The following is a 24784-nucleotide window of genomic DNA, read 5'->3' on the forward strand; positions in this document are numbered from 1 at the left end:
TCCCTCTCCTTTTGCCTCCTTCTGCTTGTGCATGCAGTTGCTCTCTCAAAAAAAAAAAAAAAAAAAAAAAAAATCTTAAAAAAAAAAAAACAGACAAGAGAAATACGAAGTCCTCCAAATTTTTCCTGGAACTTAAGCATTTCCATTTTATACACATTTCCATAATCCTCTTATGCTGCTTCTAAGAGGTGAATTACAAGTTCTGCCCTCTAGGAATAAGGGACAGGGCTGCATCTTCTCCCACAGCACAGACAAAACCCTTCACCTGCCATGGGCAGCCCCACAGCCTACACCCCTCTACTTCATTGCTTCAGTGAAGATACACTGGTGTGGGTGTCTATGTCGTACCAGGGACAGGTGCTGTGTGCTCAGGTTACAAAGCACAAGAGTTTTGCTGACAATGAGCTCTCTGTTTGCCAGGGAAATCCACATAAGTAGATGAAGAGACAATTATGGTTCACTGACATAAGGGCTGAAGTGTACACAGGAAATATAGGTATTTCCTGACTTTTTAAAGTCATCTTCCCAGGGACACTGATCTATTTGGGAGTAATAAAATTTGGGATCCCTTGCCCCTGGCAACAGGAAGCCAAAGCTCAACACCCCATGACCCTGGTTTGGGAATGATGCAGAGGTGAGGCACAATGTGGAGCCACTGAAGGCAGCAGCATGTGGTGGCACTGGTGATAATGGCACCCAGTGGCAGGGCCCGGTGCAGCTTCCTGCACTCCACCCTGTCCATTGGTTCTGAGCCTCATCTCATTCTCTCTTCACGTTCATTCTCTGAGCTACTTATGATCCTTCCAATAATTTCCCTTTTCTGCTTAAGTCAGCTAGGATCAATTATCTGTTACTTAAAACCAAGAACTCCACAGGAAAACAGATAAATAGGGAGGGAGTTAGAGGCAACAGTAACAAGGAAATCTGGGGGAAGAAGTTACACTGGCTTGAGTACAAGTACCATTAGTATCCAGGAATAAGAATCTGGCAGCCTATACCCTATGGTGGTAATCATCTGTGGTCACCTGGAATCAACTATCCACTGGTTCAGGTTTGTGGAAATCACATTGCTACCACCATGGAACAATGTAAAAGGCGAAAGGAGTGCAAGATATGGTATGGGGTGGCAATTTCTAGCAGCACTGAATTGGAATGTAAACCAAACAAAACCTCTAAATTCTTAAAACCTAGAAACTGGGAGTTGCTATGCAAGTGGTAAAATTGTTGTATGGTCACATGGTGAAAATAGCCACAAAATATGAAAGTTGGTTCAGTAATATAGAAAGAGTGGCCTCTGTGCCAGAATAGAGGTATTTAGGAGTCTTTGACAGACTGGCAACACACCAGGCTGTCCCAACACCCACACCCCACTGATGCTCTCATGCCCTTCCCTCCCCAGGGAAGCAGATTCTCTCAGGCTCCTCCTAACCCACCAATGTTATCAGACCTGAAATACAGGTCGATGCTGGGAAGACTCGGCTTCCACAAAAGAACAGAGTCCTTTACCTGTCAGCAAAGATGAAGGGAAAAAATGGAGGAATGGGTTCTGAGTGTGGGAGTCTAGAGAATAAAATAGGCTGATTTTATGAATAATGTATTGGTTTAAACAAAGGGGAGGTTCTACTTGCTGATACAACTGGTTGGTAGGAGCCTGTATTCAGTAGTGGCCAAATGAGGTTGAAATATCCAAAATTCTTATCACACTTGAAGTGAGCTCTGGATTGGGCTGGGAAACAGCCCAGGAGGTGGCCACATCCTAGTCTTTGGAGCCTGTGAAGGTTACCCTATATGGGGAGGTAAAGGGTTTTGTAGACATGATTAAATTCATTAAATTCAGGGTCTGACATGGGGAGATTCTCCTGGGATGTGCAGGTAAGGGAAACAGGGAAGGGTTTCACCCCCAGTGAAAAAAATGAATAAATTCTCATGAGTAAATAAAATTTCATATTTTGTGTTCAGAAGAGAAGGTGACATGCAGACACCATCACAAGCCAAGGAAGCCTGCGGCCCCCAAGAGCTGGAGGAGGCCAAAAACAGATGGTTCCCCAGGGTCTCCTGTGGGAGCAAACCTTGCCGACACTGGCCTCCGTAATTGTAACAAGAGTAAATTTCTGTGCTTTTAAGCCACTAAACTTGTGGTCATTTGTCACAGCAGCCATAGGAAACTACCGTAGGCACCCTGGGTTTAATGGGAAAGGAGGACCCAGGAGTTTAGTGGCAAAGCCGAGAGAAGCTGACTGTAGCAGGCAGAAGGGCCAGGTGGCAATCAGAATGGCCTTCCTCCGGATGACTCTGGGGGTGACTGGTTACCAAGTGCCTGGGGCAGGAAAGGGTAAACTGCCTGCTAGATTCCTGCCTGCTTGGCATAATCAAACCCTACGTGAGGTCCTGTAAATATAGGCCTGATTTGAGCAGCGCTAAGAGATACCTGGCCCTTCAACCAGTTTCTAGACTAGAATGGTTTCACAGACCAGAGATCCTCAGCTGTCCAGGAGGATAGCTACACTCAAGGAACCCTGTGAGAACAAGTCTATTCTGTGACTTTTTCTGTAGGCATTTACTGCAGGTTGGCAAAGACCCACAAGCTCGACAGTTGGCAAGACTGCGCCTTTGTCAGGGTATGGAACCTGCAAGACTCCAGCTCACTGACGCTCTGTGAGCAACTGTGGAGTTGACAGTCTCAAGTAGAGGACACAGGGGACCAGCATGGGTGTCAGCAGTGCGGGGTGGTTTAGGGATGGCACTGCTGTGACCCTGAGTCATCTGAGATGACCCGTGCTTTGGGACCATCCAAGCTTTCCTGGGTGCTCCTTTCTGTGTCCAGCACCTGCATGCTGCCTCCACTGCCATCTGCTTGTGCCCTTGTATCCTAATGTGCCTTTCCCTACATCCCTACTTGTTGGAGGGTACAGCATCTCCAGCCCCATGCAGGCCTTCTGACCCCACAAGGCTCCCAGGCTCCACCCTCACCTCAGGCTGTGAGCCAGCTGCTCTAGACCAGTCTTCTCAGTGCCCTGACTGCCCGGGCCTCCCTGAGAAACTCACTCTTCACTTGAGAACAACTTAGTGTTCACTCAGCCTCTCTATTACCACTCTCTGCCTTTGAATACCACAGAAGCTGGCTGCTATATTCATTTCCTATCCCCGAACCTAAAGCTGGTTCTGACACACAGTGGGCACTTTCAAAGGAGTGAACAAATCCATGCATCCTTCATTGGTTCCACTCTGGGACCCTCCTAGGATAGAGCAAGAAATGTCTGACCGAGCCCCCAGACAGGAGGTCACGTGGCTGCATCACAGTTCTGCTGGGGGCTGGTGCAAACCCACAGCTTGTAGGAGTTCAGCCAAGTGGGGCAGCCCCTGGGCTCCCTCACATCCACCAGCCAGGCCTCTAGAGCCAGGAATATGGGCTTTCTTTAAAGAGTGAGGAAAGAGCAGCCATGGGAGCCTGAGACCACTGGAAATGCTGCAGGCACCCCCAGAGTGTTCCCCCGCCACTGCTACCACACTTGCCCTGCTGCTTCTTGTTCAGCTGGAAATCTGTGTGGATGTTCCTCACCTCTCTTGGGAGAGTTGTTCTAGGTGGAGAGAAAACTGTGACTTCCAGATAAGCTGTCCAGAGAAGCAGACACATGCCTTCTGGCACAGTAGTTTCCCACTGTGGGGGCCCATCACTGGTAGTCTGCTACAGCACCTGAATTGACAATATCCCTCTGTGAATTAAAAACAGCAGCATATTCACAAGCTGGTTGAAGCTGGTAAGGATCCATTTCACTACTCTCTCCACTTTTATGAATGTTTAAAATTTTTAGTAATAAAGTGTTTAAAAATTCATCTCAGATGGGGATTTTTTCCCACTTGGTTCATATGTTGACAGATTAATTGAATGAATTCTTAGTACTGATACAATAAGATGATGCTGGACAGTTCTATTCTAGTGTTTCATTTTCATTGTTCTAATTGCTGAGATCATGTTGATGTAGTAGGGACCAGAGGGGTCTTGTAATAGAAATACTACCTAATTCTTTAAGTTTCTTTCAAATTATAGGCCAAGTGTTCAACGTATCTATAATCAAATATTACTTGTAAGGGTTTTATCATTTGATAACTCTTTCAATCTTACTGAAAACAAAGACCCAACTTTTAAAAGGGTTTGCTATTCAGTTGGACTCATTCATCTTCTGTCTCTGGGAAGCAGACACAAAAAGCTCGCAACTCATTGTCATGAAGAGGTAGGCCAGGGCACCTGGGTGGCTCAGTGATTGAGCATCTGCCTTTGGCTCAGGTCATGGTCCCAGGGTCCCAGGACCGAGTCCCACATCGGGCTCCCCACAGGGACCCTGCTTCTCTCTCTGCCTGTGTCTCTCATGAATAAATAAAATCTCAAAAAAAAAAAAAAAAAAAAAGGAGGTAGGCCATAAAATCTTAATCTTTCACTATTACTTGCCCCACCAGTGGTCAAAATTCTCATTAGCCCGATTCAATCAGAGCATGAGGTAACAATGACATCCGGTATTTATGAATTACATTCAGTGTGCCAGTAACTTTACTAAGTGCTGTCTTACTCCACAAAAACCTTATGAGGTAAGTCCTACAAGTAAGCCCCATTTTGCACATGAGGATAATAGCTTGTTCAAATTCACATTCAGGCATGCACACACATACACAACAAGGGAGGCAGGTACAAATGTGGGTTTGACTTCACAGCCCAAGCTCTCAACCACTGTGCTCATCATCCCCAGTAGGAAAGTAGGTGTGTGCTCATCAAGCATTAAAGTTGTAATGTCCAAGAAGGTGGGTCCTTAGCTTTGCTGGTGCCTCACCTCACTTTTGGTGATGGCCAGGTGGTGGAAGTCCTTGCATGGAGAGGGAGCCTGTCTTCTAGTCTTAAACAGATCATAGGGTAGGAGAGAGGAGGTCATGAGCTCCTTCTGGAGTTCCACAACCACAAATAGTATGCATGGCCAGGGTGGTTTCTGTGCTCACCACTCTTGCTTTTTTTCTCACCAGCTTTTTTTCTCACAGTATCCTGTTCCAAGCAAAGTGCTCTCTGCCCCCAGCTTCACAGGAGCAAACAAGACTGTATGGAAGAGGGTTGACTTTCCTTTTTTTTTTTTTTTTTTTAAAGATTTTATTTATTCATAGAGACAGAGAGACAGAGAGAGAGAGAGGCAGAGACACAGGCAGAGGGAGAAGCAGGTATCATACAGAGAGCCTGACGTGGGACTCGATCCAGGGTCTCCAGGATCATGCCCTGGGCTGCAGGCGGTGCTAAACCGCTGCGCCACCAGGGCTGCCCGAGGGTTGACTTTCCATTGTCACTTACATTCCATAAAGGAACTCGGCTGGCCAGCGTCACGTTCCTGGTAGCCTGTGCCTGTTTGTGGAAAGGCCATTCACTCATGTAATCAGCCAGTGTGTACTGAGTGCGTACAATGTGCTGGGCACTCTGGAGCCAGGAGACCATGTTAGTTCCCACCTGCCACCCTCTGCTGGCTGTGAACCTTCGGTGGTCATTCAGCAGCGCCAAATCTGCCTGGCAGAAGAGAAAAGCCCCCTTTCCACCAGCATAGCCTTCTGGGGGCCTGGGCTGCCCCTCCTTCTCCTTCCTATAAGGAGGGCTCATGGTCCTCAGTCCAGTTCTTTTTTGCTAAGGTGGGAAGTCTCCATCTCATCCACTAGATGAGACATTCTGCTATTTGTTTTGTATATGCCCTGTAGCTTATAGGGCATACGGAATGTAGTTTTTTCCTCATTCCTATATTTGTTTCTTTTGCATGTAGTTGATTTTTTTAAGTGAAATGTTTGAATTCCTTCTTAATTCCCTTTTGCCTGTAATCTCTGGCAATTTTGTGATTACCATGGGGATCAACATCCTAAAGTTATTCTAATTTGAATTTATAGCAGCACAACTTCTATAGCAGAAAAACTCTCCTTCACAACTCCATCCCCTCGCCCCTTTGGGTTGTTGATGCCACAGAATTACATCTTTATACCTGTGTGTCCCAAAACATAAAGTAATAATTTTTAGGTGTGGGTGGGAGGTAAAAAAAAATAAATAAATAAAATAAAGTAATAATTTTTAAAAATGTGTTAGTCTCGAGAAGCCTGGTGGCTCAGTGGGTTAAGTGTCTGCCTTCGACTCAGGTCATGATCTCAAGGTTCTGGGATTGAGTCCTGCATCGGGCTCCCTGCTGAGCCCTGCTTCTCTCTCTGCCTGCTGCTCCCCTCATTTGTGCTCTCTCTCTGACAAATCAATGAAACATTTAAAAAAAAAACAAATAAATGCATTAGTCTCCTAAGTAATGTAGAAAACAAATTTTGGAGTTAAAAGCCAAGTTACAAATACTAGTTTTATAGTAGTCATTTTTCCTTTATATGTGTTAATCTTTTAAATCACTTAGCTAGGGACGCCTGGGTGGCTCAGTGGTTGAGCATCTGCCTTTGGCTCAGGTCATGATCCTGGGGTCCTGGGATTGAGTTCCATGTCAGGCTTCCTGCAGGAAGCCTGCTTCTCCCTCTGCCTCTGTCTGCTTCTGTGTGTGTGTGTCTCATGAATAAATACAATCTTTTAAAAAAATCACTTAGCTAAGAAAAAAGTACAGTTACAAACCATAGTTACAATAATACTAGCTTTTATAATTGCCCATATATTTACCTTTATGAAGATATTCATTTCTCCATATTGGCTTTGAGGTAATGTCTAGTGTCTATTCATGTCCCCCTACAGGACTCCATTGAGCATTTACTGAGGGGGTACAACTGGAGGTCACAGAATCACTCAGCTTTTTATTCTGGAAATGTCTTGATTTCTCCCTCACTTTTGAAGGACAGTTTTGCCAGATATTGAATTCTTGGTTAACAGGGTTTTTTTTTTTTTTTTTTTCTTTTAGCACTCTTAATGCATTGATCCAGTGTCTTCTGGCCTACAAATTTTGATAAGAAATCTGCACATATTCTCATGGAGGATCCCTTGTATGTGGTAATTTTCTTCTCTGTTATTGCTTTCAAGATTTGTTCTTTGGCTTTTAAATGTTTGATTATAATGTGTCTCAGGGTGGGTCTCTTGAGTTCATACTACTTGGAGTTTGTTGAACTTCTTGGATATTTATATTCATATATTTCCTCAAGTTTGGAAAGTTTTCAGCCATTTATTTCTTCAGATATTCACTCCTCCCCTTTCTCTCTTCCTTCTCTGGGATGCCCACAATGTATATGTTGGTCTACTTGGTAATGTCCTACATGTCTCAGGTTCTGCTCACTTTTCTTCAATCCTTTTTCTTTCTGTTCCTCAATCTGGATAATTTCCATTGTCCTATCTTCAAATTCATGAATTCCGCTCTGCCTCTGAATCCCCCTGGTGAATTTTTCATTTAGTTGTGGTATTCACAGCTCCAGAAGTTTTTAGGTTTTCAGTATCCTTGTTAGTATTTCCATTTTGTCCATACATCCTTTTCTTGACTTTCTCCACCTTTCTTTAGTCCTTTGAGCATCTTTAGGACCATTGTTTTAGAGTCTTTGTCTAGTATATCTGCCATTAAATCTTTCTCACAGATTCTGCTGAATTATTTTCCTTTGAATGGGTCTTTGTCTTGTAATATTTTGTGAAACACTGGACATTTGAATCTAAAATGTGTAACTGTGGAAATCAGTCTCCTCCTTCCCCAGGTTTTGCTATTTTTTGTTGTTTTCATTTTATTATTGTAGGTTCTGTGCTGAGATCAGCCTGAGGTATAAACAATGTCTTATGTCTCTTCTGAGACTTTCCTTTGGCATTCATAGCCACTTTCTAATTTTCCCTGTACATGGCAGCTGTTTTTTAATGTCCTAATATCTGGCTTCCCAGAGGAAAAGCAAAACTGAGGCTGGGGTGGGGGTAGGGTAGTAGTGGTGGTGGTGGTGGTGGGGAGTCCTGCCCTTTAAATCTCCTGAAAGTCATTTCAGCTGGAGGGAGAAGGGATTGCAACAATGAGGGAGATGCAACCAGAATGGCTGCTTGCCTCTTTGATCAAAATTAGGAATCAGCAAAGTGCAGATCCCCAACATTTGGAAGACAGGGTCCTTTCTACCCACCCTAGCTCCTGCATGTTGTGCGCAAGATGCTCACATGGCCGAGGGTGGGGATGGGTGCCACTGTGTGAAGAGCTAACATTTACTGTCCAAGCCTTCCCCTGCGAGTTGCAAGCTTTCAAGAGACTGAAGTTCCAAGGTTACATCAGAGAGGTTCTCCAGTGCAACTGTTGTCTACCTGGGGAACAGATTCCTGGTGCTTCCTACTCTTATCTTCCCAGAATTCTCACTTCTTGACTGCCTTTGATTTGCTATTTTCCTAGGTAGAGGCTAGTGGCTTTCAGTTAGTCTCTTCCACTGTAATAGCTCTTACCCCACAGGCCAGGGAACCCATGTGGGGATACTGCCAGTTATGGAACATAGCTACTATAATTCTATACTTTCCAAGCTGGGGCAATAACCACAGGACGGTTTATGGGCCCACAGAGCCAGTTGAGACAGCCCTGAGCTGACACTGTGGAAACCTGACCTGCATGAGCCCCTGCTTGGAATGGAGGGCCCACAGGGACACTTGGGGTCTCCTGAGATCACTCCAGTCCAGTCCATGTCCAGGTATCCCTGAGGGTCTATTTCCTCTCCTCAGCTCACAGTTGTCCTGCTCCAAAGCCATCAGTCCCTTGGGTGAAGGTTAGGAGAAAGGCTAACTATAAAGTTTTGGCAGTGTACTTGGGCCCTTGCTCAAGGGGACCAGGACTCCCCTGCATCCAAAGGGTTCTGGGTTTGTACACTAGCTCAAGTCTGGGAACTGACTGAAGGGCCAGGGTTCTCTGTTTTTGATTCAAATACGACTTTTGTTCACTTGACTTACAACTAACTCTTCCAATTATACAAATCAAGAATTTACTAGGCTTCTATGTATTTCATCTAGTCTTCTTATTGGTCCATGGCAAGCATTTGCAAGAGATCAGCTAGTGATAGAAGCAAGTTAATTAACATTATGCTCAAGCCAACTAAGCCACTAATTGGTCAGGATCAAAAGTGTTGAAATGTATTTATTATTCTATCCCAACTTTTTTTCAGTTTTAGTCTGGAGAACTTGTAATGTAAACATAGCATTCCTGCACTGAGTCAACAGTAAAAGAGGCCCAATTCATTTGTATAGGGTTTTCTCTTCTTTCTCCAATTCACTTAAAAAAATTTTTTTAAAGATTTTATTTATTCATAAGAGATACACAGAGAGACATAAGCAGAAGACGCAGACTCCCTGCAAGGAGCCTGATGTGGGGACTTGATCCCAGAACCCCAGGATCATGACCTGAGCCAAAGGCAGATGCTCAACCACTAAGCCACCCAGATGCCCCATTCTTTCTTGTTCATAAAAAAGTTTGGGAAGAGTAGCCCTAGGTGGAGAGAATTGTGCTAAGCTTGCTTAGTGAGTAGCAGTTGTATGTGTGTTTTTAAGACTTGTCTATTTGAATGCTGTATGTTGGCAAATTGAACTCCAAAAAAAAAAAAAAAAAAAGACTTGTCTATTTGAGACAGAGAGAGATTCAGCAGAGGGGAGGGGCACAGGGAGAGGGAGAAGCAGACTCCGACTTCCCCAGAGCAGGAAGCCCAATGCAGGACTTGATTCCAGGATCCTGAGATCATGACCTGAGCTGAAAGCCGAGGCTTAACCAACTGAGCCACCCAGGCATCCCAGGGTGGCAGTTTAATAGGAAACAGGGAGCACTTTCTTGGGGGGAAGAAAAAACAATGAGCAGAGTGGGGTTTGAAGGTTGCTTGAGTAAGGTCTGGTTTGTCAACAGAAGACCTTAGTAACTGGACCTTAAATGTGCAACATAAAATCAGTCTTGTGGAGACCTTATTTCAGTGTGTAAAGGGTGAATGTGAATTGACACTGAATTCCCACACTCTAAGCAGTCTACTGTACTAATAGATTTACACAGTGATGAGGGCCTAGACCAGTAAGGTGGCAACAGATGTATTGCTGAAGAAACCTGTCTTGCAATAAGCCAAGCAGAGGAACCAAAACCCCAAATTTCAAGCCCAGGTCTGGTCCCAATTGTCAGGCCTTACGACTGTGGCAGTTTAAATGGCAAAGGAGATTTAGGTTTGCTAATCAGCTGACTTTACAATAGGAAAATCATCTTAGATTATCTGGGTGGCCTAGTGTAAACACATGGAAGATGCTAGGTGCTAGGAAGGGCACCATGAGCTGATAGAAAATGCAAAGCAAAGGGAATGGATGCTCTTCTAGTGCCTCCCTGCTGACACCCTGGCTTTGGCCCAGTGAACTATAGAAATTTAAGAAAACAAATTTATGTTCTAAGCATCTGAATTTCATGTAGCTTGTCGCTTGCTTAGATCCAACATGGTAAGCATCCTTCTATGTCTTCATTCAAGCCCATGGGGTATAGTAATTACTTAAAAAAAAAAATCTTAAAAAACAAAACAAGCAGTATCTGCTAAAGACATCCCAGTTCACAAGGGGTAGTAGAAGGGGAAATGGAGGGGGATGGGGTGACTGGGTGACGGGCACTGAGGAGGGCACTTGACAGGATGAGCACTGGGTGTTATACTGTATGTTGGCAAATCGGACTTCAATAAAAAAAAAAGAAAAAAGAAAAAAAAAGACATCCCAGTTCAGGTAAGAGTCCAATTAATGAAAAGGAAGTAGGTCACCTAAAATATAGTGGTTATCAGGTCCATGAATGTTGAGTGAAAGATGGTACATATTTCTTATAATTTTCTAATTTTCTCATATTTATAGAATTTCTCATATTATAGAAAATCATTGGACTGAGTTTATTTAAAATAGTTATAATTACATAGGAAAGTAAGAAAATGAAAATGTAGACAGGGTCACAATGACTAAAGGCATGTGACTGTACAGGAAGCAAATTGCCAAGGTTTAAAAAAAAAAAAAAAAGTATTAGGTTATCCTGATCTGAGACGTAAAAGAAAAAAAAAAAGTAGAAAGCCACAAATGAAGTGAGGCCAAGAACACAGTGGCTTAACCAAAGGCCAAAACTATTTGTGCATCTTCAGCATATCCTGAAGCATATCCTGATATACATATCCTCTGTATTATGAAAAAACCCACATGAGATGGCAAGTCAGGGGATGTAGTTGGCTCCACCTTGAGTAAAGATCTAGGAAGGGTTCTGTGAGAAGTGTGCACCAAAAGTGTAAAGTCCTAAGGAAATAATGTCACACATAACACAGCTGGTTTGAGACTGCAGGCTTCAAAACGGTTTCTGCATGCTCCACACCTTTGTATGTTCGTCATAATTTTAATCAAGCCAGCATTGATGAGAACAGGACTGTCTTATCCAAGGAACCCTACCTGTCCTACTTGCTGGCCTAGAAGGAAATGCCAGCACTGGAAGCTTGTTCCGAAGGGACCCAAAATAAACTGACGACAGCTTAACTACTCACCCAGGTGGTGAGACCTGGAGCCTGTAAGTTCTTCCCAGTATTCTATAAACACTAAGTCTTCTCAATTGGCATATTACTTTGGAGGTTATGAAAAAAAGTGCTCACCGTTCAAAAATGTCTAGGAACAGCTTAAATAAACGTAGTCTCTCAACCCTTGGGTGCACAGGAGAATCCTTATGGCACTAAATGCTTCACACTGTTTACACAAGTCCACCAGGTTGTGGATCTTCCACAAGGAACACTGCCAAGTGTGGCATTTCCTTCACTTACCTGACCACAGAACTGAGAAAACCTAGCTTTAGGAAATGCTGCTCCAGATAGGAAAATTAGCATGCTGAGAACAGGGGGAACAAGAAAGAATAATGGAATCTGGGTGTCATACAATGAAAATTACACAAAAGAATACACACACATGAGGATGCTGCTGACATGATAGCCTTTGCTTTTAATTTGGTTGATACACATTTGACAAAATAGTTTAGAACAAAAATAATCAACAAACAGGCACAAAGTATTTACAGTTAACAACTGTGGAAAACATACAACTGACATACTCTCAAACAGAAATGTCTACTTAAAAAATTTTCTACTGTGAATCTGGAAGACTCTCAGTTCCTACTCATCACCAGGTCTGAAACCCCACAGGTGACGTGTGAGGCGCAGGAGCAGCAAGTGCAGTTCTAACACATTTGGCGGTTAAGGATCATCTATAGGTGTGGGCTCACAGGGAAGAGAAGAACCAGAACTGGGGGTGGGGTGGGGAAGGCGATGTAGAATGGAAGACTCCTCAGAAGGAAACAACTAAGGACAAGACCGAAGTCACACTCATCTTTCCCAGTTTCCTAGAGGAAGCTGCAAACCTTTAAAAACTTACTCTACATCTCTTTTAGCAGAAAATCAGCAAACCCTGAGACTCTAATTTTCCATGACGTAAAAGCTAATAAACATCTAGAACTGCTCAAGATTTATAAATAACTTCATATGATCAAATAGGAACTTCAAAATAACTTTTATGATCTGAAAATACATTTAAGAGAAAATTTCTGAAATTTTTCATACCTAATTCTTAAACATTCCAACTAATAATTTCCATTGTCTGGAGTTAGTTCCACAAAAAAAAGATACAGACACTTTGATTAGATGTTTCAAATTGAGTACAACTTGCTATTGATTGTTAAGTGGACCACCTACATTTTCATATTATTCAAATATATTTAAAAGGAATTAGAGAAATTTTATCCATCTGGAATACAGTTATGAATTTATTGACTTACAAGATAGTCACATAAACAGAGACCATGAAAAAAAGAACCAAATGCTTATTCTCTGTAACACTACTGAGACAATTAAACACAATACACCATACACATCAACATCTACTGATCCAACTATGCTATTAACTATGCTTTACAGTTTCAACAAACAACTTTGTAGATCATATATCCACACCATGTGTAAAAATCAAATTTGCTGCTCCTCCAGTGGCTGTTCAAGAGCTTCCATTAGCTTTTTATTTGCTTCTTCATTATGCCGGCTTTGACAGTGAGTTAAATGTTTTTTAAAGCCTCTTGGGAAATTTGATTCAAAATTACAACGTGGACATTTAAGTAAACTCTGCCCATGGGCTGCTACATGATTTTTAAGGAGAGATTCCAAAAGAAAAGCCTTTCCACAAATTGTACATTTGTAAGGGCTATGAACATTATGTTTATTAACCAAATGATGCAAAACTGCACCTTTTTTCATAGCTCGACAGCAACAAATTTTGCAATAATACTTTCCTTTTCCACGCTTCATATACTTTGCAATCTCTTCTTCAGAGATAAAAGCCTCTTTCTCTTCAGTAAATTGTAACACATTTTTGGACTGCTCTGGATTAGTCATATCCATTTTGTTCTCTTTACTGAAATCAATAGATTCCACATCTACCTGCTCTTGATCACTGCTTGATTCTTGGCCCTTGCTGTCTATCACATCTAAATCTGCTTTTATATACTCACTGCTACTAAGCTCAGCATCTGAGTTCTCTTGGTTGTCTTTCTTGAGCTTTTTTGAGGAAGGAAATAAAGTGTCTTCTAAGAGTTTTTTAGGTGTAGCTAGTAGTTCTTCTTGAACCAAAATATCACACTTTTGATCATCTATGGCATCTGTCTGTAGTTCATCACCAAGCTCAACTGCCTTCTGAGACTCTGAGAAGATAGCAGATTTGGGAAGTTCAGGGAAAAGGGCATGTTTCCGGGGCTCTGGAAAAAGAGCACGTTTTCGTGGTTCAGGAGAAGCTGGAGGGGCTGTTTTGGTGGGCTCAGAAAACAAGGCAGGTTTTCTAGGTTCAGTATCAAGAGAGAGAACAGGCTTCCAGATATCGGAACCTGCTTTAGGGGACTCAGATGGTCCAGAAGGTTTCCGGGTCTCAGGGAAGACAGGTTTTTGAGGTTCAATAAAAAAGGAAGACTTCCAAAGGTCAGGGGAACCACCACGGGAACTCTTCTGGGACTCGGAAAAATCAAGTGAAGCAGGAGAAGTTTTTCGCTGATCAGAAGAAAGCTTCCAAAGCTCTGGAGACCCTGAAGGTTTTCTGAGCTCTGGAGATCCTGCTGGACTGCGGATCTCTGGGGACAATGGTGGGCCTGGTTTGCGAAGTTCAGGAGACAAGGGAGGTCCTGCTTTACGAAGCTCAGGGGACACTGAGGGAACTGTCTTCCAATGTTCAGGTGACAAGGTGGGAGCTGTCTTTCGGAGTTCTGGTGGGCCAGACTTCCACGCCTCAGGAGACGCAGGGGGAGACTTCCAGGAACCAGGTGAAACCGATGAAGACTTCCAGGATGCGGGGGACACAGAGGAAGTTGGTTTCCATGGTCCAGGTGAGATAGAAGGAATTGGCTTCCAAGGACCAGGAGACACAGATGGAGCAGGTTTAGCTGGCTTCCAAGGTCCTGATGATGCTGAAGGACTAGATTTCCAAGACCTCGGGGACCCAGGTGGCCCTGGCTTCCAAGAACCTGGTGACACAGCTGGGGCTGGTCTCCTGGGCTCTGGAGAGACAGCAGGGAATGGCTTCCAAGGTTCAGGAGATTCCGATGGGGATGGCTTCCTTGGCTCAGGGGAGATAGTCCGGGCTGGCTTCCGAGACTCTGGAGATGCAGTTGGGGATGGACCCCAAGGTTCTGGAGAAGCAGCTAAAACTGGTGACTCTGGAGACGAGCCTGAAGGTGGCCCCAATGTTTCTGTGAAATGGGAGTGTTTTTGAGGTTTAGGATTAACAAGAGTGGCCTTTACTGGCTCAGGAGATATAGGACCAAGTTTCTGCGGTTCTGGAGAAGGAACAGGGACTGGTTTCTGAGATTCAGAAACGAAAGGGACTGATTTTGGAAGTTCAGGAGAAGAAACAGAGGCAGATTTTGGAGGCTCAGGAGAAGGAAGAGAGGGTGTCTGTGGCTCAGGAGAAACAACAGGGCCAGGCTTCTGAGGCTCTAGGGAAGTGAGAGGTGTAGGTTTTGGTGATTCTGGAGACAAAATCGGGCCAAGTTTCTGTGTCTCTATGGAAAGAGCAGGTATAGGTTTTGGGAGTTCTGCTGAATTTGAGGACATTTTCTGGTGCTCAGGAAGAGGAGGGCTTTTCCCAGGATCTGTTTCTTTGCTTACTGGATTTTTTGGTTTCTCATTCCACTTCTCTGGGCCTGCATGTTTGGATGTAATGTGATAGTACACATTAGAGTACATCTTGCTGGTGAAGAAGCACTTATGGCAGTGAAACAGCTTTGCACTTTTCTGGTAAAAAATCATTTTACCTAACCCACCAGCATCCATTTCATCACAAAATTCTGGATGGATGGTACCCATGTGGATTTGTACATTTTCATAATCTGTGCCTCGAAAACTGCAGTGGTCACACTCCAAACGTGATGATGGTTTACGGACTTCCTGGAATACTTCCATTTCTCTCTCTGTCACAACACACACGATTATATTCTTTAAAAACTTTCAACAGTGCTGCAACAAAGTAGAAATTAATTATTTTCAGGGAACCTAATTTTGAATAAAGTGCTGTTCTCTGTCGTAAACCTGCATAATTTTAAGTCTCATATGGCATGTACATTTATCAGATAATACCTTAATAGAGATTTTGAAGAGAAAAGAGAGAATGAACTAATTTTTAATCTTCCTAACACTATGACTCAGTATTACTTTTATTTGCAGATGAAGAAATAGGTTCAGAGGTGCCTTACCCCAGTAATAGGACTGCCAGTGACCCAACCTTGATCCCAGAATCACCTAGCACATGCCTTACAGCCTGACTGTGAAATCTGGAATGAACAAGCAGTCAACATATAAAGCTGAGCCAACATCAAAATTAAAGCTAGGCAGTTTAAGGCTGAGCATGAAACTAGATCCACTTCAGAAATACTTTAACTAAAATTATGAAAAGATGGCTTTTAAAAAATATCAAATTATTCTGTAATGTTTTATCCAACCTAATATAAAGTATTTCATTCATTCATTTCATAAATGAATTATTTTTTTGTGCCCTACTTTTCTAGGGTTTAAAGGGTGTCTTAAAAAAAAAAAAGAGGTGTCTTATACTTGGTGGTTACATTAGGTGCAAAACCAACTGTGAACGTAGAGAAGGCTGTCAAGGAAAGATGCTCAAGCATTGATCCTGAATGATGTAAAGGAGTTTGCCTAGCAAAGGGCAATTCAGAGAGATGACTAACCCTTAAGGTAGGAACTTGCTTGTCAGTAATTATGACTTTTTAAAAGTTTAAGCAAGTCTTCTAGGGTGGTAAAAAGTAACAGGAGCTTATAGCTAAAAATGGGATATTAAACACACTGTTCTGCAACTTGTTTTCATTTAGGGAAGAGAAGATGCTTCAGGAGAAAGAAGACCAGCTCCTGAGGCTTCACGGTGAGAAGTGGAGTTTCAGTGATTCTAGAAACCAAAGAAGGCCAAGTTTCTGTGTTTCTACCTAGAGTTCTGTTTCTACTTATACAGAGAGCAAGCACTAAATCTTCTTGTGCATATCTTGAGTGTGAGGGTATTTCTGAAGAGAAGATTCCTAGAAGTGAATTACCTGAGCCAAAGGTGATTTACATTTATAATTGATAGATTTCACAGAAGTCTCGAAAAGTTATAATACTATTATGTACCAATCAACAAATGTATATACCGTGGACAATTCCCCAACTCCCTCACCAATACTGAGTATTATTAAACTTCTAATCTTTGCCACTTCTTGGGTGAAAATTGGAGTCTCAGCATTATTTTAAGGTGCTTTACTTTAATAAGAAAGAGTGAAGGGATCCCTGAGTGGCGCAGCGGTTTGGCGCCTGCTTTTGGCCCAGGGCGCGATCCTGGAGACCCAGGATCGAATCCCACATCAGGCTCCCGGTGCATGGAGCCTGCTTCTCCCTCTGCCTGTGTCTCTGCCTCTCTCTCTCTCTCTCTGTATGACTATCATAAATTTAAAAAAAAAAAAAAAAAAAAAGAAAGAGTGAAAATTTCCCTTGTTAGCCCTGTGTATTTCTTTTGTAGGATGTGCCTTCTCCTTTTAATTATTTGTAAATAGTATGCATAAAAGAAATCAGCTCTTTTATTGAAAATATTTTCATAGTTTATCATGTCTCTTGACTTTATGGTATGTATATGTATATATATGTGCGCTTTTTCACACACAACTGGTTTATGGAAAAATTAAAAACTTAAAGGTGTCTTCCTTACGATTGTTATAAATTATGCTTTCCTATTCTGATACTTTTTAAAGCAGTCAATACTTTTTTACTATGATTTTGAGGATTTCATTCTTTTTACATTTGTACTTTTTTGAGGGAGGGAAAGGGACAGAAGGAGAGAGAGAACCTTAAGCAGGCTCCATGCCCAGGGTGAGACAGCCCAACATGGGGCTCGATCTCACGACCTTGGGATCAAGACCTGAGCGAAAACCAAGAGTCAGACACTTAACCGACTGAGCCACCCAGGCACCCCCTTACATTTATATATATATATATATATATTTTTTTTTTTACATTTATAGTTTTACTTTATCTGGTAAAAGGAGGGAGATAGGGATTCAGCCTATTTTTTCATCCCAAACAGACAATTCAGTGGTCTCTGCAACCCTTTTCCTCACTGATATGTAATGTTCCATTTTGCATTTACTAAATTTTGTGTTGATAAATCCATTCTGGATTCTAGTCTTTCTTTTTAAAATTTTTTTTAGGCAATCCCTATCTTCAAAACAGGGCTCGAACTCACAACCCTGAAATCAAGAATCACATGCTCTTCCAACTGAGCCAGCCAGGCATCCCTGGACTCTTCTATTCTCTACCATTTCCATCTTGTATGCTCTTCTCAGCATGTGAACTCAACAGCTGCCAAAACAGATTCTGTAACACAGTTGATGAGTTTATCCAAGTGGATCACAAAGTCTTTTCTCATTAAATTATGTCCTATCCTTTTTTTTTTTTTTTTTTTTTTTTAAGGAAGGCGAGATTTACATTTGTGTCCAGGAAGTCAGAAGCCCCTTTGCGCTTCCTTTTTTTTTTTTTTTAAGATTTTATTTATTTATTCAAGAGACGGGGGGTGGGGGGCGGGAGGCAGCGGGGAGCAGACACAGGCAGAGGGAGAAGCAGGCTCCATACAGGGAGCCTGATGTGGAACTTGATCCCAGAACCCTGTAAAGGATCTATACCTTAAAAACGATAGAACTCTTCTGAAAGAAATTGAGGAAGACACAAAGAGATGGAAAAATATTCCATGCTCATGGATTGTGTAAGAATGAATATTGTGAAAATGTCAATGTTACCCAGGGCAATTTATACGTTTAATGCAGTCCCTATCAAAATACCATGGACTTTCTTCAGAGAGTTAGAACAAATTATTTTAAGATTTTGTGGAATCAGAAAAGACCCCGAATAGCCAGGGGAATTTTAAAAAACAAAACCATAGCTGGGGGCCTCACAATGCCAGATTTCAGGTTGTACTACAAAGCTGTGGTCATCAAGACAGTCTGGTACTGGCACAAAAACAACACATAGATCAATGGAACAGAATAGAGAACCCAGAAGTGGACCCTCAACTTTATGGTCAATGAATATTCGACAAAGGAGGAAAGACTATCCACTGGAAGAAAGACAGTCTCTTCAGTAAATGGTGCTGGGAAAACTGGACATCCACATGCAGAAAAATGAAACTAGACCACTCTCTTGCACCATACACAAAGATAAACTCAAAATGGATGAAAGATCTAAATGTGAGATAAGATTCCATCAAAATCCTAGAGGAGAACACAGGCAACACCCTTTTTGAACTCGGCCACAGTAACTTCTTGCAAGATACATCCACGAAGGCAAAAGAAACAAAAGCAAAAATGAACTATTGGGACTTCATCAAGATAAGAAGCTTTCGCACAGCAAAGGATATAGTCAACAAAACTAAAAGACAACCTACAGAATGAGAGAAGATATTTGCAAATGACGTATCAGATAAAGGGCTAGTTTCCAAGATCTATAAAGAACTTATTAAACTCAACACCAAAGAAACAAACAATCCAATCACGAAATGTGCAAGAGACATGAACAGAAATCTCAGAGGAAAACATAAGACATGGCCAACATGCACATGAGAAAATGCTCTGCATCACTTGCCATCAGGGAAATACGAATCAAAACCACAACGAGATACCACCTCACACCAGTGAGAATGGGGAAAATTAACAAGGCAGGAAACCACAAATGTTGGAGAGGATGTGGAGAAAGGGGAACCCTCCTACACTGTTGGGGGGAATGTGAACTGATGCAGCCACTCTGGAAAACTGTGTGGAGGTTCCTCAAAGAGTTAAAAATAGATCTGCCCTACGACCCAGCAATTGCCCTGCTGGGGATTTACCACAAAGATTCAGATGCAATGAAACGCTGGGACACCTGCACCCCAATGTTTATAGCAGTGATGTCCACAATAGCCAAACTGTGGAAGGGGTCTCGGTGTCCATCGAAAGATGAATGGATAAAGAAGATGTGGTCTATGTATACAGTGGAATATTACTCAGCCATTAGAAACCACAAATACCCACCATTTGCTTCAATGTGGATGGAACTGGAGGGTATTATGCTGAGTGAAGTAAGTCAATCAGAGAAGGACAAACATTATATGTTCTCATTCATTTGGGGAATATAAATAATAGTGAAAGGGAATATAAGGGAAGGGAGAAGAAATGTGTGGGAAATATCAGAAAGGGAGACAGAACATAAAGACTCCTAACTCTGGGAAACGAACTAGGGGTGGTGGAAGGGGAGGAGGGCAGGGAGTGGGGGTTACTGGGTGGCGGGCATTGAGGGGGGCACTTGACAGGATGAGCACTGGGTGTTATTCTGTATGTTGGCAAATTGAACACCAATAAAAAATGAATTTATTATTACAAAAAAAATAAAGATTTTATTTATTTATTCATGAGAGACGGGGGGAGGGGGCAGCGGGGAGCAGACACAGGCAGAGGGAGAAGCAGGCTCCATACAGGGAGCCTGATGTGGAACTTGATCCCAGAACCCTGGGATCATGCCCTGGGGATAAAGGCAGGTGCTAAACCGCTGAGCCACCCTGGCGTCCCTGTCCTATCCTTTACGAAAAGTATCAGCTACCACCAAGAGCATTTAATGTGCTCTGTGCTAATAGTAATTACAGGGTCAAAATGTATTCCTTCCAGGTTACTGCTCCTCAAACTACAATACAGATTAGAGATACTTATTTATATTAAGAGGATCCCCTTTAATAATTTCAGAAACAATAACTTAAAAAACTGTACAGTATTTCTAATTTTGAGAACTTGTCTTGAAGATGTTATTGCCTACAACACTGTTTTCTATCACCTATATTACCGGTTTATTATTTGCATTTGGGGGTAGCAGTTTAAATATAAAAAGGTGACAAGACAGTTGAGGAAACAAACGAGTGCTTTTCAGAAAGTATTAGCTCCTTCAGGAGCTTCAGGAGCTGCAACTATCCTGGCTTTCAGAAAATTGTTTTTAGGGCTCTATGGGCTGACTAAAAAAAGAATATAATCACTGAATACTGAATAAAAAAAATCTCTGAAACTTGCAAACATAATGAAGATAACATGTAGAAAGAATGTGCAGGTTAACGATCCACCTAAAACCCAGTGTCTCATAAAAGTATAAGAATGTTATAAGAAAAGGCAGCGATTTCTCAATAACCGCATCTGGCCTAAACGGCCACAATCAACAGTCAAGGGATGTTCATAAGGGGGACATTACATATTAAAAACCATCATTATAGTATAATAAACCCTAAGTTGCATATATATGACACAGAGGTTAAGACCTCAGGCTTGTTGGGTTTGAGTGAGTCCTGGTTCCAGTATATGGCTTTTGTTAGGTTGCTGAACTTACGTTTCAGGTTCCTGGACGGATGTTAATATTTTGTAGCATATTTAGAACAGTATCTCATGGTGAACTGTCGGTGTCAGCTATGATTATTATACTAGAAACTACAAGGGCATCCTCTAACCAACAGTTCAGTTTCTGGTAAGTAAATATTGCCCAATGACCTTGCTAAAGTTATGGCTGACCAGCACGCAGTATCTCATCTGAAATATACTCAAGTCCTATTTATGACAGGAAGATAGACTTTGTACTTTCACAACTTGCGTTTCTTAAACTTAAACTGTTAACTATGAAACTTTTCCCATCTTCTCAAGAAACTAGTGTAGAGTGGGAGAAAGTATCTTACTCAGTACCTCTCTATTGTCTTTGCCTAATTTACAGTCCTATCAACAAAACAACTTTCATTTCCTGTATGTTAACTCATCAACTTTTTACCAATACTAGTTCATAAAATAGAGGTTATCAATAAGCCCAATAAGTGTATAATACAGGAATCAGATTATGAACTTTAAGAGTAAAGCATTTTGTTCTCTTCCTACAGAAATTACTGAGCACACTATTCTGTCATCAGGAAAGTTTTTAAAAAATGCTTCCATGGCATGCCTGGGTGGCTCAGTTGGTTAGGAGCCCGAGCCCACCTTTGGCTCAGGTTGTTATCCCAGTGTCCTGGGATGGAGCCCTATACCGGCTTCCTGCTCAGTGGGGAGTCTACTTCTCCCTCTGCCCTCCCCCCACTCATGCTCTCACTCTCTTGCTAATAAATAAATCTAAGGGAAAAAAATGTTTCTGGCAAACTTACCAAATGAAAAAGAAAATAAAACCACATCTCATAAATTGACATCTCTAACATTAGTGCAACAACTGGAGAACCACACCCCCTGTTCCCATTCCTATGAAAGAATTGTGGTTCCTTTCCTTTCTTTTTTTTTTTTTTTAAAAAAATTTTATTTATTTATTCATGAGAGACACAGAGAGAGAGAGAGAGAGTGAGAGGCAGAGACACAGGCAGAGGAAGAAGCAGGCTCCATGCAAGGAGCCTGATGTGGGACTTGATCCCAGGACTCCAGGATCACATCCTGGGCCAAAGGCAGGCACTAAACCGCTGAGCCACCCAGGGATTCCCCTTGTGGTTGCTTTCTATAGGCAAAACTCTACCACTATTTCTGCTTACTTCTACTTTCCATTGGCTGTATCTCTGTTTCTTGCCTCTCTGGAAATTTTACACTAACCCTACATTTTATTGCTGCTTCTGTAAATTAGTTTATCTTTTTTTTTTTTTAAAGATGTATTTATTTATGAATGATAGACACACACACACACAAAGAGAGAGAGATAGACAGAGAGAGAGAGAGAGAGGCAGAGACACAGGAGGAGGGAGAAGCAGGCTCTATGCCTGGAGCCCGACCTGGTCAAAGGCAGGCGCTAAACCGCTGAGCCACCCAGGGATCCCCAATTAGTTTATCTTTGATGAATACCACTTGCCCTAATTCCTGCTGCTTTTGCCTCCAAGTGGCCCCCAGCCACCTCAGCTTGGATTCCTTTTGTCCTTAACTGCTGCATGTTAAATCATCAGCTCTCTCACCCTCCATGGAGTGCCAATCAGTTCCTCACCGATCCTGCTCCCTCTCAATCTGTGTTAATTCCGATGGCTCCCTAGACTTGGGTGTTTCCCATCTCCCTCACCTGCCCCTCTCTATTTCTTCCTCTTCTTACCATCAACTCTTCTGGCCAGTCTCAAAGTGTCTATTTCCCAGCCTCATTATCAGACCCTAGTAACCCCTTACTCAAAAAAATTTTTTAAAGAATTGTTTAAAATTCACTTCTCAAACCCCAAACTCTGTCATATATATGCATACCTGTCACATCTTCATGCATCATTATGTATGCACATATGTGCTTTTGTAGATTTTCCTTAGGTGTAAGCACTTCTCAAAAATGTTCACATCTTAAACATACTCTCCTAATTGTTATGAAGCAAACAAAAACAATATGCAAAGTAAAGCTGGTAAAATAACACTATAAATCCAGGCCAATTCCCTTTAGAGCAGGGAAGAAATAAAGACCAACAATACTTTCTCTGGTAGACTTACCAGTTTATCTTCCTAGAAGCCTTGAAAGTATGTCTTCAAAGGGCAAGCAAGTCTACATGGCTTCTGAGTTAATTATAGAAAATAGTTTGTAGTACATGAAGAACAAAGATGAGAAGATGGACCTGGAAAAAAAGAATAAAGGAACTGTAATCAAAACTACATTTCTGTGATAATCTATGCAAAAGAACTCTGCCTATTTCTCTTGCTGACCTGCTCCCTGCCAACAGTGACTGGGGTCAATCCACTTGCTTTAATGAAATAATACCAAAGATAACCATGGATACTACCAATGACACCACCCACATCTTATTCCATTTTAAAATCCAGGACCGAATCCTGAACCCTTGTCTATAACCACAGCAAATTCATCGTCTCACTTCAGCTGCCGAGACCACAGGATACAGGAGCAGCTGATGTTTTGTCCATTATCCAAACTACACTGCAGAGCAGTAAAGTAACAGGTAGTGAGGAAGGGACAAGATTGTCCACAGGACCAAGGGGCAAAGAAGGAAGAGGCATCAGAGGATAAGGAAGGACAGTGGTGCTCCAGTGACTGCACAGCCTCTTCAAACATGGATTTCAGAGAATGTGTCAGGGTCCGGGTAAGCTGTTGACTTGAATAGCAAGAACAAAACTGGCCATGAACAAGCCAGGGGATAGTGCACAGCACACCACTCTACCCATGGTCAAGCTGTAATGTGGATAGCTGTGCTGTCTGTGCCTCTCTAGCCTTACTTCCTCGCCATCCAATCGCCATACTGTTTCCAGTCATCTTCCAAATACAACCTAATGCCATTGGCCTGCTCACAGTTCCTCAAAATATCCCCCAACACCTACAGAAGACAAAACCACGGTATATATAGCCCTTCACAATCTGTCTGTCCCCTGACTGGACTTCATTCCTTTAAATACAAACCTAGCCTCTGGACTTTCACACAGGCATTTCCTCTACTTTATACTCCCTGGCATGGTAAGTTTACACACTCGGCCATCGGGCAAGTTTCTCCATCCTTTAGGAAGAATTACTTCCTAAAAAACAATGGCCAACACCCTCCCCAACTCTCTTTGTGTGCACACCTTCCACGTAGGCATTACTCTCTTGCACTACAAGAGTCTGGCTCTCAGAGGGCCTGTTCACCCCTGTAACCCTTGCACATTCTTGGCACATGGTATATGCTCATAAAGTATCCGTTCGTTACCTCTAAACATCCCATCATGAAGACTAGAGACTTGATCTTAGATTCATAGGACTTTAAAACTAGAAGAGACCTGTGCTACCATCTAGTTTACAAATCATTGTGATTCAGAGCAGAAAGACCTCAGGGATCATCTACTTTGAAACTTCAATTTATGGCTGAGAAATTCAAACCTAGACATTAAGTAATTTGCTCAAGATGAAGCAAGTAATCAGCATCTCACAAAGGACGAGATTAAAGTTCTGTCATCTACCTAGGTTCTTTCTAATATATCTTGACTAAACTAATACACTAGAACCTAGAAGATCTTGACAAGCTAGTGTAATGGACAAAATCAGTAATACGAATCGACAGAGAACTGCACTCCATCATCTACATCAGACAGAATGTCCCAGTGGATCACTGTCTCCAGCTCTGGGCAGGAAGGATGAGTTTAGAATACTAGGCAACATGCAAAAGAAAGCAACCAGGATGGCAGGCAGTCTTTAAAAACATGTCTTGGGCAGCCCAGGTGGCTCAGTGGTTTAGCGCTGCCTTCAGCCCAGGGCCTGATCCTGGAGACCCGGGATGGAGTCCCGCGTCCGGCTCCCGGCATGGAGCCTGCTTCTCCCTCTGCCTGTGTCTCTGCCTTTCTCTCTCTCTCTCTCTCTCTCT

The 24784-nt window shown here is 42.4% G+C and overlaps 2 protein-coding genes across 19 annotated transcripts in view; one reads left to right on the forward strand and one right to left on the reverse strand.

Moving 5' to 3' along the window:
* UPF3A (UPF3A regulator of nonsense mediated mRNA decay) overlaps positions 1-19916 on the forward strand; it is a 54197-nt gene extending 34281 nt beyond the window's left edge. For 4 of the 17 annotated variants that reach the window (XR_003134020.3, XR_003134025.3, XR_007405073.1 and 1 more), the window contains 2 exons: positions 6894-6975; positions 16305-16989. The gene's annotated coding sequence lies outside the window, so the exon portion shown is untranslated. The other 13 variants (XR_003134021.3, XR_003134026.3, XM_025441211.3 and 10 more) reach the window with 11 other exon arrangements.
* Positions 11871-23056, reverse strand: CHAMP1 (chromosome alignment maintaining phosphoprotein 1). 2 transcript variants are annotated; one of them, XM_049099545.1, is made up of 3 exons: positions 22935-23056; positions 15678-15755; positions 11871-15441 (listed from the first exon to the last, which is right to left on the reverse strand). In XM_049099545.1, exon 3 carries the CDS (start codon positions 15385-15387, stop codon positions 12913-12915), a length of 2475 nt encoding a protein of 824 aa, XP_048955502.1. In that variant the 5' UTR covers positions 15388-15441; positions 15678-15755; positions 22935-23056; the 3' UTR covers positions 11871-12912. The 2 variants fall into 2 exon arrangements, with proteins under 2 accessions (XP_048955502.1, XP_025296994.1); XM_025441209.3 differs by lacking the exon at positions 15678-15755.
* Between the last annotated feature and the right edge of the window lie 1728 nt (positions 23057-24784).

This window comes from Canis lupus, chromosome 22, assembly GCF_003254725.2.
Source record: "Canis lupus dingo isolate Sandy chromosome 22, ASM325472v2, whole genome shotgun sequence".
In the NCBI taxonomy this organism is placed as follows: Eukaryota; Metazoa; Chordata; class Mammalia; order Carnivora; family Canidae; genus Canis; species Canis lupus.

Bases quoted from the DNA above. Each gene is read 5' to 3' on its own strand.
- CHAMP1 (XM_025441209.3), bottom strand. From the start codon at position 15,387: ATGGAAGTATTCCAGGAAGTCCGTAAACCATCATCACGTTTGGAGTGT.